Below are 14,486 nucleotides of genomic sequence, written 5' to 3' on the forward strand. Positions count from 1 at the left end.
TAAAGGGGAGGAAGAAGTATCATTAAAGCAGGAAGGAAATGTTTTCTTGGATTAAAAGACAGAGATGAGTGAAATGGTGCTGTTGATCTTGGTAGCGAAGCGCCTGATCCCGCTGTCCTTCAGAGTGCCTTCGGAGACAACAGATGACTTGTCTGAATAAGGGTTGTGAATTGCAAGAAGAAGGATAAAAGATGTGGGCCCCAAACTTGCCAATTTACATTTGGGCATCGATGGCATTTCTGAAAAGTGGAGCAAACCTGTGAGGGTCTGTACTGCATTTGACAAATTCATTTTAGTATCAGCCTAGTGAAAGTGGAGCTATATTCTCTAGAGCATTCCCTGAAACTAATACGTAGGTGTGAAAACAAACCCAAAATGTTTATACAGAAAATTAGTATCAAGTTTTAGGTCACAACAGACGTGTGAAAACTAGCTGTGAGGAGCAGGGCTGGTGTAAGGCAGCATCCAGTTGCCGGCATCAGCTGCGGGGAGTTTTGAGTCTCTGATCTGCCAGAAGCTACTGGCTGGTTTCGAACAAAATCCCCGCTTTTACTGGAGCAAATCTGGAATAACACTTCTCTGGACCTAGGCGTTTATACAGGGAGAGGGAGCAGGGCTGGTTTCAGAGGCAGGCTGCGAAGGTCCGCGCTGGGGCTCTCCCTCCCGCGCTGCGGCTCCGTCCCCGGGAGGAGGGTGCCGGGCCCGGTGCTACCTTTGTGTGCGGGTCCGGGTGCGGGTCCGGGTGCGGGCGGCGACTCCGGGCTGCAGGTGGTGCTGCCGAGCTGGGAAGGCTGCTGCTTGCCAGGAAACCCTGACGGGAGAGCGAGAGGAGAGGGGTCCCTGGGAAATACGTGCGTTTATTCAATAGCAAGTGTGCAAAGCTCGCAAATTGAGAGACGGAGGCAGCAGTAGTCGGGCTTAGGTATTGCACCCTCTCTGAATATAATTTTAGATTTAGATTCAGCTTGAATCAAACGGGAAAAAACACTTTATAAGGTTGAAAGCTGTGTCGTTGCAACAGCCAGGGTTATGAGCTATCAAATGCAATTACGCTAAAATAGATTATACTGTGTAAATTGAGCCATTTAGAGGGTGAGAACCAAAGAAACAGCTCTGATCCCCCTTCTCTTCAAATTGCAGTTTTAGTTCCTTGTAATTCTGAGGAACGAAAGTAGGTGAGACTGCATTTGTATCTGCAAAGTGCTTTATTTCTGAGTGTAATTCTAACTGAGTGCAATCTAGGTTAAAAGCTGGACAACTGGGTAATTAGAGCTCACTTGCTGCTAAAGGACGATCAGCTGTACCGTAGCTCATTTGTGTTCCCAGAGACTTGTTCTCTTCTCCCCTGAGCGGAGGCTGCTGGAGAAGAAGCATCTGTCCCCGGACTTTGCTTGATTGCGGAGATGATGGTGCTGGACAAGGAGGACGGTAGGTGGGCTGAGATTGTATAAGCCTGTGCTCAGTGTCTTCTGTGTGCTGCTAATGTGGAAATAAATAGTTTTGAAACAGATGTGCACTGTGCGTACCAGCGTGCTCTGCTTTCAGCTTCTGATGTTTTTCTCTTGTGATGGTAAAAGCGTGCTTGCTCTTTTTGCTGAAGGACCGCAGAAACAACTTAATTTGGGGTTGTTTTTTGGTTTGAGAGAGTTTTTGTGGTTTTGTTTGTCTGGGTTCTTTTTTTTTTTTTTAATGTTTATTTAGATTTTGCTTTCTACAAGTTACCGAATATATCCATTTTACCCTGTTTATTTTAATAGCTTTTATTGTAAATCTGATTTTGAGATTTTCCTTCCTTTCCATTGCATGTCATTTGGGTATCTTCAATGTGCGCCTTTAGTATCCATTTCTCACAGCTTTTCTTCATAGCTATAAACATAATGACAATAAGCTAATAAGCTGCTCTGGTAAAAAAGCATTGGCTTATTCTAAGAATTTGCTCCCTTCTGTAAATGGAGGAAGTGGAGGTTCATTTGGGAGGTAATTTAAGGGATGAAGCTGAAGGAAAGCTTGACTTATTTTAGGACTTCACATATACTTATTTTTTTAAAGCTGCCTAGTTCTTATCAAGGATGACTAAGGGGTATGAATCGATGTCAGTGATAGTGCTAGTCAGTAATTTGAATGACCTGATGCCTTCTTTTCCATGTTGCCTACCAGAGCTTAACTGCATCTTAACTGCACGGTCACCAGTAGTTTCTAGGACGAATGTGGTAAGCTTAATCAGAACTTTTTAATAAGGTTTTCTAAGGCTGCTTTTGGCTTAGGTCTTCCCTCATAGCTTGTACACTGAAAGCAAAGACTAAAACTGAGGCAGTGCAGAACGCTTCTGTAGCCATCCAGATGGACTTCCATCGACAGCGCTGCCTCTTGCCAAGGACCTCCAACTTGACGGCATTTTATGCATTGAAAGCGGGAACCACATCTTAACTTTTAATGCAAATTTGAAGCTATTTTTCCATTGTTTTATTTCACCTTTATACATGGATGAAGTGCGCTGTCTAATGGATGTGTTTCTGGATTCCCTGATCTTTAAAATTTCTTTTTTTATTTTATTTTATTTTTCCTGAAATTTCTTTATGCATTAAGTCATAGGCAGCTGTCATTTGGAAGTAGAAGAAATTACTGAATATTTGCAAGACTGTATACAGGAAATAACTTTTCATGGGGAGCCAAAGAGCTTGGAGAAATTGGAAGTTGAGCATTTTGACGGTAGCATTGATTTTACTTGAATATATGTATTGCTTTTTAAAATATTTATGAGAAAAATAACTTGTAATTCAAAGTTCCTGTGTCAGACTGGTGCTAATCTTGCATTGTGAATAGCACTGAAAGCTGCCCAATGCTAACAAGTTGGAGCGATATGATTTTTTTTGTTCCCCAACCCATATCTGTCTTCTGGTGGTTTAAAACTGAATTAAAACTGGAGAAAAATTAGTAAAGAAAGATTCTCTATTGAAAATAGTGGGTGGATGCTCGCTTTTAACCAGAGGTTTTCTACTGAAGTTTCTCTTCTCTTTCTCCCTTCCTCGCCAACAAAAAAGGGCAACAGGGGAATACTACCCAATATTGTACATTTAACATTTTGATATCTTTATATCATTATAAGTTCGATTTCTAAAATTACCAATCTAGTGTATTTGTGTGCGGAGAATCTGAATCTAGATTCTGGGATGGGATGTGAGGATTTATTTCATTCTGATGAAAAGCATTTGGGAGAATTAAAAAACGTGAGTGGACTTTTCATTAAGATTTTACACCTTTAAACTATGAGACCAAACAGAAAGCCATCAGTGCCCTCTCATATGCAGATTCGATCCAGTTTTGACTAAGAGTTGACCAGTGTGGGGTCAGTGGCCATGTGTAAGTTGTCTTGCCCTTTTGAAAAAGTTGCCATCCTAAGACTGTGAAATAATCTTATTCAGGGGGAAAAAAAAATGAAATAAGTTCTGGGCTTTATTTCTGTTGAGATTTCATCATAAGCATCTTTGTTAACACAGTAGAACTTCAAAAAAAAAAAAAAAAAAACACCAAAAGGAGATGTGAAGCATCTGTTACACATCTTCTGGATCAGCTTTGGAGTTGATGACTGTGGATAAAAGACACACTAAGTGGTTGAGTATTGCTTATGCTGGGAAAACAAATGAAGCTAACAGGGTTTCAAAGGCTTTGAAGCAGTGTCACTCTCAGAGGTGTTCAGTTGTTTTCTTTGGCAATAGAAGTTGAAGCAAGCTAGTTTACTTTATTAGAGGTATAAGGCTACTCTTGTAACCTTCCTCTGACTAAGATGAATTTGGCTGACTGACCTGATTTCTTTCTGGACCACATGTGTTGTGCTGGGTTTGGGGGTTTTTTTGAGGTGGTTTTTTTTTTTCACCTCCTTTTTAGGACTTATCTTTTTTTAAAGGACAGCAGCATTTTCTGTATTCAGTTAAATCTTCCTTTTCAATTTGTGTTTCCCTATAGAACTATGTTCTGCTATGATGGAGCAATGCAAATCAAGTAGAATAGCCCAAATTAATTCTTCACAATGACGGCAGTATGATTGCCTGCATGGAATCAATAATGCATCATGGAGAGATCAAATTTTGGAGTATAATGTGTGAATAATGCTTGACACAAAACAAAAATTCAGTCATCATAATAGCAATTAGGAAAAAGCTGCAGCTTATCCCAGCTGTAATCTCTGCTAACAATGAAGCACAGCCTAGTAATCAGCATGTATGGTATGAAATGCACTAATAGAAATCACAGCTCTTTGTTATGTGTGTGTGGGGTGAAAGTTTCTTTTTAGCTAACTTGTACTGTGTTAACTAGACATAGTATCCTTCAACCAAATTACTGAGTGTGTGTGCACTTGTAAGAACACTGATCAGCTGTGTATTCGTCCCAATGTTTGCATAGGCAGTAGCACCCCAAATCACGGATCCTTTGTGTTTTCAAGCAGAATTCTGATTAAATAGATCGCAAGAGTAGGCCAAGTAAATAACATATCAGAGGACTCCATTAAACCTGTACCCGTATACGAACCTTGGGGTTTATTTTAAACCATTTACATAGTTCCTTCAAAAATGAAAAGAAGAATACAGATATTCTGTGGTTTTGTGCATTGGGGTTGGAGAGTGGGTCTTAGGTTGATGGGAGGTATTTAGGGCAATGAATATTAGGTAATTTGAAACTGGATTAGTAGCAGCAGTTGGGTTCCCCGTTGTGTAAGAGCCCATCTTACCCTGCACAGAAGGAAAGAAAAGCAACATTTGGAATTAGAAAAGCAGTGAAATTGATTGTATAATGGCAGTTACAGGAATGGTGCCACAGGGCCCTAGCCAGGACAGCAGAGCTGTGGATTGGCTTCCCTAATGAGTATGCCAGCTGCCATATGGAAGTACGTATGGACAGGTAGATGGACACAGAGAGAGAGCTACCTCCAGCAAGACAGGTCCTGACGATCCTCTTCTGTTGATAAAAATCATACACACAAAAATAAGGCACATGCAGGTTGTACACAGGCTTAATATATATATATATAGCGCCATATAGGAAGAAGAGCCTTGCTATGAACTGCTGGTAACTTGTGTTTTCCATTTAACATACCTCTCTCAGGTATACCTATTGAGGAATCACACAAAGAGAAGGGAGCTGAAATGGCAGGGTGGATTCTTCCTCACATGATGTAGACTTTAATTTTTTTTTGTTGCCCAATATTCCCAAAGCTGCCTCTTTTTTTTTCCCCTTCTTCTTCTTTTTTAATACTTCTTGTGTTCCTCTACATTGGACCTTCTCCATATAATGAACCACTACACATCTTCCCAGATGTCAGTTTATTCAAAGAATGTTTGATTCAGGTCACCGTATTTACCTGTTTAGCTGGGTTACCTGTTGATTTTTTGAGGGCTTGATCTTGGTACATGTGGTCTTGCTGTAATTTCAGAGGTTTGGTCTGGCTTTAGTTCATGATACAGTGTCCTTTTGTGACTCAAATGTACAGCAGTGGATTAATATATTTATGAAGAGGAGATGGGAGGTTGTAAAAGCAGGAATCAGAATAAGGCCCAAGCACATTTGGCAGCAAAATAAACCATGAGACTTTGGTTTCACCAGAAATGACTGAAAAAAAATAAATAATGAAAATTGGACTATTTCTCCGAAGCTGGCCAAGAGTAAAGCTAGAGGTAGTCTTCCTAGAGGTGCCCCTGCCCCTGGAAATGGCAAATACAAAAGCATGAGAGAACCACGAGATGGTAAAGCAATTGCCTAAACCCTTTCAAGAAATGGAAGGTACTGTAGTTGGAGCACTGATAACCTAGATCTCTATTTAATGAAATCTCATCCTATGGGAAGTAGATGAGTGAAAGTAGTTAGCAGGCCTAACAGGAGCAAACTATTTTGCATACGAGTATTCCTGCCACACAATCATTATAGTTTGTAGTGTTCGCTTAGACTCAGTAGCTGAAGGATCTGAGTAGGTATCTGTATAAAATGTCATCCTTCTTCATTCCCAGATACTGGTGGCACATGATAGTTGTCTCATTGACATAATAAGTGTTAAAACAGTGTAAGAACATTTTTCAGCTTAGTTAATGTGGCAAAAGAAGCAGCTGATTCCTGGAAATTAGTTTGCTCTAATTTTGGTTTAATACAATAGAAAGTATGCTTGATACCCTGACAGCGGAACATAATTTGTCTTCTTTGGAGTTAGTGTTAAATTTTATTATCTTTAATAGATACAATGTGAACATGTCAGCCTGTTTGTCATAGCCATTCCAAAAATGCTCTCTTATGGTAGAATCTTCAGAAAAATTCCTTTTAAGAGCAGTGCATTATTAATAAAGTAATCCATTAAGTCTGGTGATAAAGGGTCACAGCAGAGTCTGAAATAGGTTTCTTAAATGGTTAAGAAATTTATCATGGTTGGAGGATTAATTGATTTCATTTGGAGGCTTTCTTAAGTTTTTTAGGTTTTGTGTGTAGAGATGGTTTTACTGTCTTTGGAAATGTGCTTGCTGCTCAAAGTTTTGTTTGGCTGTCATTAGCATGAACTATAATATTTCTGCTAAAGGTAAACTGTTCTTTTAGCATTATGACTGATTGCATCTGTGAGGAGTCTTACTTAGGGAAAAAAAAAAAATAAGGTATTTTACTTAAAATCAATTCAAAATCAGAATAATGGTATCAAGCATTAAGTGTTGCGGTGTAAGATTAAAAAGGCATTGCAGATGCTGCTGAATGCTGAACTATAAAACTCTAATGAGTCTATATCTTTTAAAAATTGGACAGAACTGTCATTATTTAGAATACACAGACATTGTTTTAAACTGTATAGAAATCACTGCCCCCAACTTCAATAATGTGCGTAACTGTTGCCAGGGAATGATTTATTCAGTGAATGTAGCTCCTATTCACAGAAGACTTGGGGGTGGAGGGAAGGGCGATTTAAAATGAAAGTTGTTCACTATTAGATTAGCATAATTAAACTTATAGATAGTCTGAGAACGATTCAGTGTAGCCACTGTTGTTTAATTCTCAGTGTGTGTGTGTTTTCTCTGTCCTCCAACAGGATGCCTCCCGAGCCCAAGTTTTCAAGCGCGATGTTGGGTGCTATCTGTGCAAACAGATGCTCAGTTCTCCAGTGAATGTTCTTGCAAACTCCTTTCTTCATATATTGCACATCAAAGCAGATAATAGATGCTGTTGTCCAAATTTAGAGGGGTTTTTTTTAGTTTCATTGAACGTTTCTGAATTCTTTATACCAGTGTTCAGAGTTCCTTGCATGCTAATCAAACTCTGAAAGGGTGATTTGAGTAGTGAAAGTATTATTTGCCTTATTTTTAAACTATTGATTTCAACAGTTCTAGTTTTTCTTCAAGGAAAAGTGGATGATTGTTGCATATTCATGACTGAACTGCAGAGAACTTGGACCAGAATTAAACAATTAACCCTCTTGCCAATGTAAACATCCATTTGAATAGAAGCCAGGGACGTTCCTACTTGGTTTATTATGGATCTGAGATATAGAAATGTATTCCGGAGGACTGTGTTTCTAATAAATAAAAAGGCATAATGAGAATGTAACTGGGAAGGAAGACAAAAGCAACCATGCTTTAAATTGTTAATGATGGTGCCAGTGGCTGCAGCTTTACCACAGCTGTTTAAATTGATCAACTAGTGAAAATGTTTTGTTTTGGCGTTTTCCCTCCATGTGCGACTCTTTCGGAGGGACTTCTGGAAGCTTTTCAAAGGAATCATGATTTTTCTTTTTTTTATTTTCTCTTTAAACCAGGCTTAGAACACCAGAGGTTCCAGTATTTTGGGATCCTGTATTTAAGGATACAGTTCAGTTTTTTCTTTTGTAAAGCTTTCGTCTGATAAGCCATTGCTTCCCCTAAATTTTTTCTCTCCCCTCCAAAATTATTGCAAATTACTCGCTACCCTTAAGAGATGAGGCAACAACACACTTCCTAGCTGTCCTTTTTTCCTCATCTCCTGGTGTTACTGAGCTTGATCAGAAAAGCAGAAAGGTGCGATGTCAATTTGTTATGCATCTTTTGGTCAAGCATCCAGTGTGAAATTGTTCTGTAAAATGTACTTTTTCAGAGGGAACTTGCTACTAATTTGCTTCCTGGTTGGCTCTACCTTGCAGCTGGTGTGGGTTAACCAATACCTCTTTAATTCTTCTCTCATTTCCTTCCGTTCCAGATAGATGGCTATACATTTCAAAACAATGCAGTCTATTTGAGTCAAGTAGGTAGGGGAAGGTCGAACTTTCTGTATATTGACAAGTGGCATGGAAGAGAAGTATGGGTGGAGGACTGGCCTGAGCCAGTGTGGTTGCTGGTTCAGCCAGCGAGCCTTTGTGTGTTTAGCAGAACGCGTCCTGCCGTGGTTTCCCACCTGAAAGAGCTCATAAGCAGACCTACCTGGGACTTTGTGTGAAGCCTCTTCCTGGCGCTCTTGATGGCAGGTGTCTTGTGGATAGGCCAAGCCTTAGATAATGTTGAACAACCTGGTTCCTGCCTAATGTACTTGCAGTGGGGGTGGATATTGAACATTATTCAGAATCCATTATATATTTATCTTTATTCTCCTTTGTGGAAAATGATTTCTGTAAGTACCCTGTTATGGTTATGAAAGCCCAAACAAGCATCAGTCTCAAACCCTTTGACCTGTCTGCACAGAATGGAGATCTGTTTTGAAAAGGACTCCTTTATATCTGTTTTTACTCCATGCCCTTCCATTCATTTGCCTATACAAAGCAATAAAGGGTAAAACTAAAGTAACATAAATTGGTCTGTCTTCCTGAATCCATGTCTCGCTAATGTACCCAGATTAACTCAACTGTAAATTGTCTCCTTTGGATGTCGTGTCTTGCTAAAAGTTTCCTATATGATTCATGATTTGGATTGCTTTTAACAGCTATTGGCTAAGCAATATGGTAAATGTACAAGGTGATGCAATTGGCATTAGTGAGAGGATGCACAGGAGCATGTAATGCAGTCAATACTACATTAACTACTGATGCCCAATTACAGAAACTGGAAGAGTGGCTTTTAGGAGCATTAGGACTTGCAGAAGAGCTGAGATCACCTGCCGCTCCTTGCCTAAAAGCTTCACCCTTTATGCGCTGGGATCAAAGCAAACATTTAGTTGTTATTTTGTCATTTATAACAACGAAGGTATTTTTCCCCTTTTTTTTCCAAAAAGTGTCACACTGATGCTTTTAGCACATGTAAAATCCTATCTCCATATTTCAAGATTCTATTTCTATCTCCTGGGGCAAGACTTTATTTGAATAAAAACTCTTTAACCACCCCTGCACTTACTGTTTCTCTGAAGCTTACTACTTTAGCCATTTTTTCTTTTAAAGAAATACAAAGTGCAATTTAGAGTGTCCTATTTCAGTTTGTCAGACAAGGCTCCCCTTCGCTCCCCCCAGCTCCTTCCCTTTTCTAATCTGTATATGATTGTTTGTGACCTCTGCTGGCTTGAAGTCTCTAGGAAGAGTGTTTTAAAATACAACCAGATACCACATAAAACAGGATATTTGAGTGTGTGACCTCTCTGCAGTCCGCGTTCAGATTAAGCACACATTGTTTCCACCATTGCTTTTAAAACCCATTTGCAGTAGACAGCAAAGGACCACATTACACTAAAAGACAGTGCATACTTTTACATTGAGCTGAGTGTGATCACGGCTTCTAAATCTATTTGAAAAATAATGAGCAATGTCACTGCTGCATGGCAAAACTAACAACCCACAAAGTTCCTCTGGACTTGGAGCAAGATGGGAAATTAAACAGCTCTAAGAACACTGAAATATTTTAATATAAAAGACAGCTGGCAGGTGGCTTATTGCTCTTGTTGCAGCATTTGCCTTTACTTCTAGCTATGATACTTGGCTCATCGCTGCTGCTTTTAATCCTCAAGGCATTTTGCCAGTATTAAGGAATTTGTGCACCCCAAGTTAGCATTCCCTAAAACTAAGGCTTGAGTATCTGATGGAACGTGCCTGACCCCCCTGAGGGGTGACCAGGCTTCTGTGCAAGTCGTCCCAGATTTGTTCAGGTCTGCTTTCTCTCTGCGCAGCCCTTGCTGCCCTGCTCAGCCAAAGAGGTCTGCACTGCCGTCTCTTGTTGTGGCACAGTGCTGGGCCTGGGTCCACCTTGCCTGCTCCCCCATGCTGCGTTTGGAGGTCAGAGCTCCACAGAAGAAGGGGAAAATAACTTGCGGATGTCCTGTGAGGGATGCAGCACTACTGCAACAGTTGCTCTCTGAGTATTCTGACTGTTCTTAGGGCAGTTGTGTTGATCCCCTCTCAACAGGCTTTTTTCTTTTTTCATTTCAATGTATGTCCCTGAGGTTTAGTCCAAGGACTTGCACATTTTTGAGGAAAAAACTTTTGCTAGCCTATCTTCTTGCCGTAATTATGAGCATAGTCACATTCCCCTCTAATTCCTGCTATGATTGTTAAGTGTCAGTCATGTTCCCCTCTGCCATTTCATGTGTGCAACAGAAGGTAAGACTGCACTGTAAAACATCCTGACAGTCTACAGGTGCTTATTTGACAACCTTGTTTTGGTAGATGGTGCCTTAACTTCTTAGCTGGCTGATATGCTGGCAGTCCATGCGGTTGCTCTGAGGTCCTGTGGAGCTCATCCCTGTTATCTAGTGACTGGGTATCCAGTAGGTTCAGGGCTGTTTGCTGTGGCCAGAGGAAGGAGGGACTGGAAAGGCAGGGGCAGAGTAGGAGCACTGCTATTTTTAAGAGGACTGTTGCTTTCAGTGCCTGATCAATGCTCTTTTGAACGTCCGGCGGGAGGGAGCAGAAGGTAACCTGCTGGTTTTCTCCTTGCACTAATGTGTTTAAAAGGTGGCACCAGCAGTGGAGGCGTGGGGGAACTTGACTGAGCTCTGCCTTTAGCGCAGCTTCAATGCAGACAAGTATCCTGTGCTTGATGCACTTTCCAAGCTGTACAAACAATGCTCGAAATGTCTGAAGTACCCAGCAGGGCAAGTCAAAACGTCCTTGAGCAACTTTGTATTTAGACAGTGTTTTCTCTTTTCCTTTGATCAGGAGGAAGCAGATGTGTCTCTTCTATGTGTGTTTGCACACACTCCCAATGCACATGCATTCCCTGTCTTTGTGCAGGGGCTGCAGTATTTAGGGTAGGCTGTTATGCCTCTTTGTTCTTTCTTATTACTGTTTTTTTCCAGGGAATCTAACTTGGAATTTAGAGAGGTCTAAAGAGACTAAACAAGGTTTTAACTTACTCTCTCTCATCTCTTATCTCTCTTTAATTCAGATAGTGTAAAACCAAAAAAAATTAAATAAGTCTCCCTTTAAAAAAAACGTATGCATATGTATAATCGATTCATTGACTAGTCTTTTTGGGGGTTTTTAAGCATTCAGTCTAAGTGGGCTGCTCAGTGAAATTTGTACGTTCATAAAATAGCTGATTGAAAAGCAATATTTCAGATAAATACAAGCCAGCGATCTATCAGCAGTTGTAATAAAAGCTGGGCTTCAGGCTGTGATTTTATTTTGAAATAATAAGAATTGCTTTATTCTTTTTACTTGAGTTACCATGGTAATTCTGTCGTGTAGCAGTGTTATATTGATTTAGAAAGTGGACAGTAATATTTCTTTTGTGTTATTCTGTTTCTAGGGGTTGATTTCTAATTTCCACTTGGAGATTACTTTTATAAATTTCTTAAGTCCTTCCACTTTTTTCTCTAGCAGTGTAATTTTCCTCTCACACATTGCTATTTTCTGAGCTTATTGGTTTGCTCTTATTTTAAATTAAACTTGCTGGTTTCAAATATTGAAATGACATCTTTGTCTGTGTCTGTACTTTGGTTTAGCAAAATATTACAGTCTGCTGTTTTATGCTTAATAATTTAAGGGAAGCTTTATGTCTGCCATCAGTGGTTGTTGGTAACTCATGACTAAACCAACACAGAGCTTAAACCTCTGACATTTTAATACTGTGTAATGGTGCTTCCACCCTGCACACTGTTTCATGGTTTTAATTTGCTCTGTGTGTGTGTGTATGCTAAATAGAATTAAATTCTGAAGAGATCAGGAGGAGTTTTTGGGTGGAGCTGGCTTTTTAGGTCTTCGTTGCACTTGAGAACACCACTGGGTTTGTCCATCATGCAGGTATCGTTCCTGGTTACCAATCTTCCTCATGTAGTTAGGAAGCCTCAAGTTTTCTGTAAGCAAAACTTTGCCTTGCAGAAGCATGTGTACATACCCAATGGCTGACAAAAAAAATAACACGCTGCTTTAGCTCTTACAGGATTGTTATACCTTAGCTGTGGAGCACTACTCTCAGATTGCTGCTGCTCTAAGAAATGACAGCCTACACAGGATGTGACTGTTCCTTGTGGCGTCTCTTTCTTTGTGAATGAGAAATAATGCTTCTATTCCGGACCTGGGGGATGAGGGCAAATGAACCTCAAGCATTGCTTTTTTCAGAGTGATAGTTTAGATCCTGAAACCAAAGCCATGAATTCTGCTTTCAAACAGAAGAGATTCAGTTTACCTTTTAGTATAGAGGGTGGGAAAGCTACTTTGCGAGCACTAAGTACAGATTTCCTGATCTCATGAAAATACCACTGAAAGGTTTTGCGGTGCAGGTAACTGATGGGAGGGGAACTGAAGTCTTGCTCTGTTGCCATTTGGTTTCATTCCTGTGTGAAGCTCGCAACAGTAAGAAAAGGAATCCAGGAGCTCCAGCTGATCTCTGCTGGGATCACTGCTACAAGCAGGAATTACCATTGGCTGGAAAAGGCCAAAGAAGAGGGAACGGGTGGCATGGGCAGGTGGCGGTTCACCTAAGGAGGACTGAGGTATGAGGTAGCTGGTAAAAATCAAATGCAATCCTGGAATGCACTGAAGAAGAAACTGCTGATAATGATCACTGTTAATAACGCTGGAGAGAGGCACTGCTAGACCTTGTCTATCATGGGTAAACCACAGGTTACTCATTCTCAGGGACAGTAAATCCATGTGGAAACAGGGGCAGAGAGGATGCTCATGAAAACTGAAGGCTCCACACTTGAACTGTCTACCTTTTCAAAATGCAGGCTGACTGTTCTGCCCTGTATGAGGACAATGGGAGGAAGACAGCAAGGAAAACAGGTTTTTTACTCCAAAATATTTTATTGTCATTAGTACAACTAGTTGGAAATGGCTAAGAATATTTCTAGGCTAACAATTTGGAAGTTTCTGGGCTTCAGAAGAGTTGGTCTCTAGATCAGCCTTCCCCGAAGAATAGTGGAGGCATGAAGCTGAATCATTTGGGTTAGAGAAAGAGATGGTAGGACAGCCCCTGGCTGCAGGAGGTGGGACTCGCTAGTCCTCCTCAGCCGTCAGTCCGTGCTGAGGCATTTATGTCACAGTGTATGAAGCTCTGTCAATGTTTCCATATAAAACCCATATTTTCATGAACATTCATTTATGGTGAAAGTCTGCACATAAGATCCTGCCTGAGGATACCTTTTTCTTTCCTATTAAAATTTTATAAACCCGTCACTTGGCTGGGATTTTTAGTTCCCTGTGAAAGTAAAATAGAAAGGGGGCCCTGATGGGGAAGCGTGGAGGGTATACTGTCATTTTCTTCTTCAATGCTCTCTTAAAAAAAAGGCACAAGCTTACGGGTGAACTCCTAGATGGGAATGGCAAAAGCCATGTCTATGGGTTCCAAACTTCTTTTCAATCATATGATTTGGTTTGATCTGAGTGTGAAAATGCATAAGCAGCTGCTGTTCCCAGAAGTCTCCCCTAGCTTTTCTGCATGCAGGTGTTGCTTGTGCTGTTTGGCTTGAGAGCAGTGATCCACAAACTTAAAAACCTTCAAGTAGGTCTTGACCTGCGAGGCTGTAATGGCCCTTGGAGCTTTTATGGCCCATTGGGTGATGTCTGTTACACATTAGTCTGTAATAGCTCCAGAATAAATAACTTGATTTTTTTAAAGTCAGTAATTATATCTCTCCACAATGGAGTGCAATGGATCCGCATGCTAAACTGCAGTTTTAAAGTAATACAACAAGAGACTGTTTAATGTCTCTGGCAGTCTCGGTGCTAAGCGCAAGTTCTCTGCTCTCTTTCTCCAGCATTTTCTTTGTCATTGCTTACTCCTATTACAGCATGTCCATGGTACCAGGAGCTGATCTTTCACCCCACATTCTCTGTGATATGGCAAACAAATACGTGATGCTATGGGTCTCTGCAAAATAATGCTTTGGTTTTTCCCCATCACGCCTGCTTTTCAGGAAGAGCTTCAGCTGATAATTTGCAATCATCTTAGTAGGGCGCTGTGCTCAAGAGAGCAATCTTGCCCTGGTAGGAGAAAGGACTAGATGATTTAATAGACTTTTTTTATAAGCATTTCTTTCTGTATCTGATCTTTTCATGGCATACAGTGCTGCCTGCATCCTAAGTTGGGATTTGGGTTTGCTACCCCCTACCTAAAATATATTTTCTTTCC

At 40.5% G+C, this 14,486-nt stretch overlaps 1 protein-coding gene across 1 annotated transcript in view; it reads left to right on the forward strand.

Annotated features, from left to right (window-relative positions):
- The first annotated feature begins 867 nt into the window (after nt 1–867).
- LOC104409918 (rhombotin-1) overlaps nt 868–14,486 on the forward strand; it is a 52,462-nt gene continuing 38,843 nt past the window's right edge. Inside the window, exon 1 of the mRNA XM_010019948.1 lies at nt 868–1,428. Coding sequence (XP_010018250.1) covers nt 1,404–1,428 — 25 coding nt within the window. The 5' untranslated portion in view covers nt 868–1,403. The remainder of the gene's footprint in view (nt 1,429–14,486) is intronic.

The sequence above is a fragment of the Nestor notabilis genome, unplaced genomic scaffold (genome assembly GCF_000696875.1).
Source record: "Nestor notabilis isolate BGI_N333 unplaced genomic scaffold, ASM69687v1 scaffold9368, whole genome shotgun sequence".
NCBI classification, from domain to species: Eukaryota; Metazoa; Chordata; class Aves; order Psittaciformes; family Psittacidae; genus Nestor; species Nestor notabilis.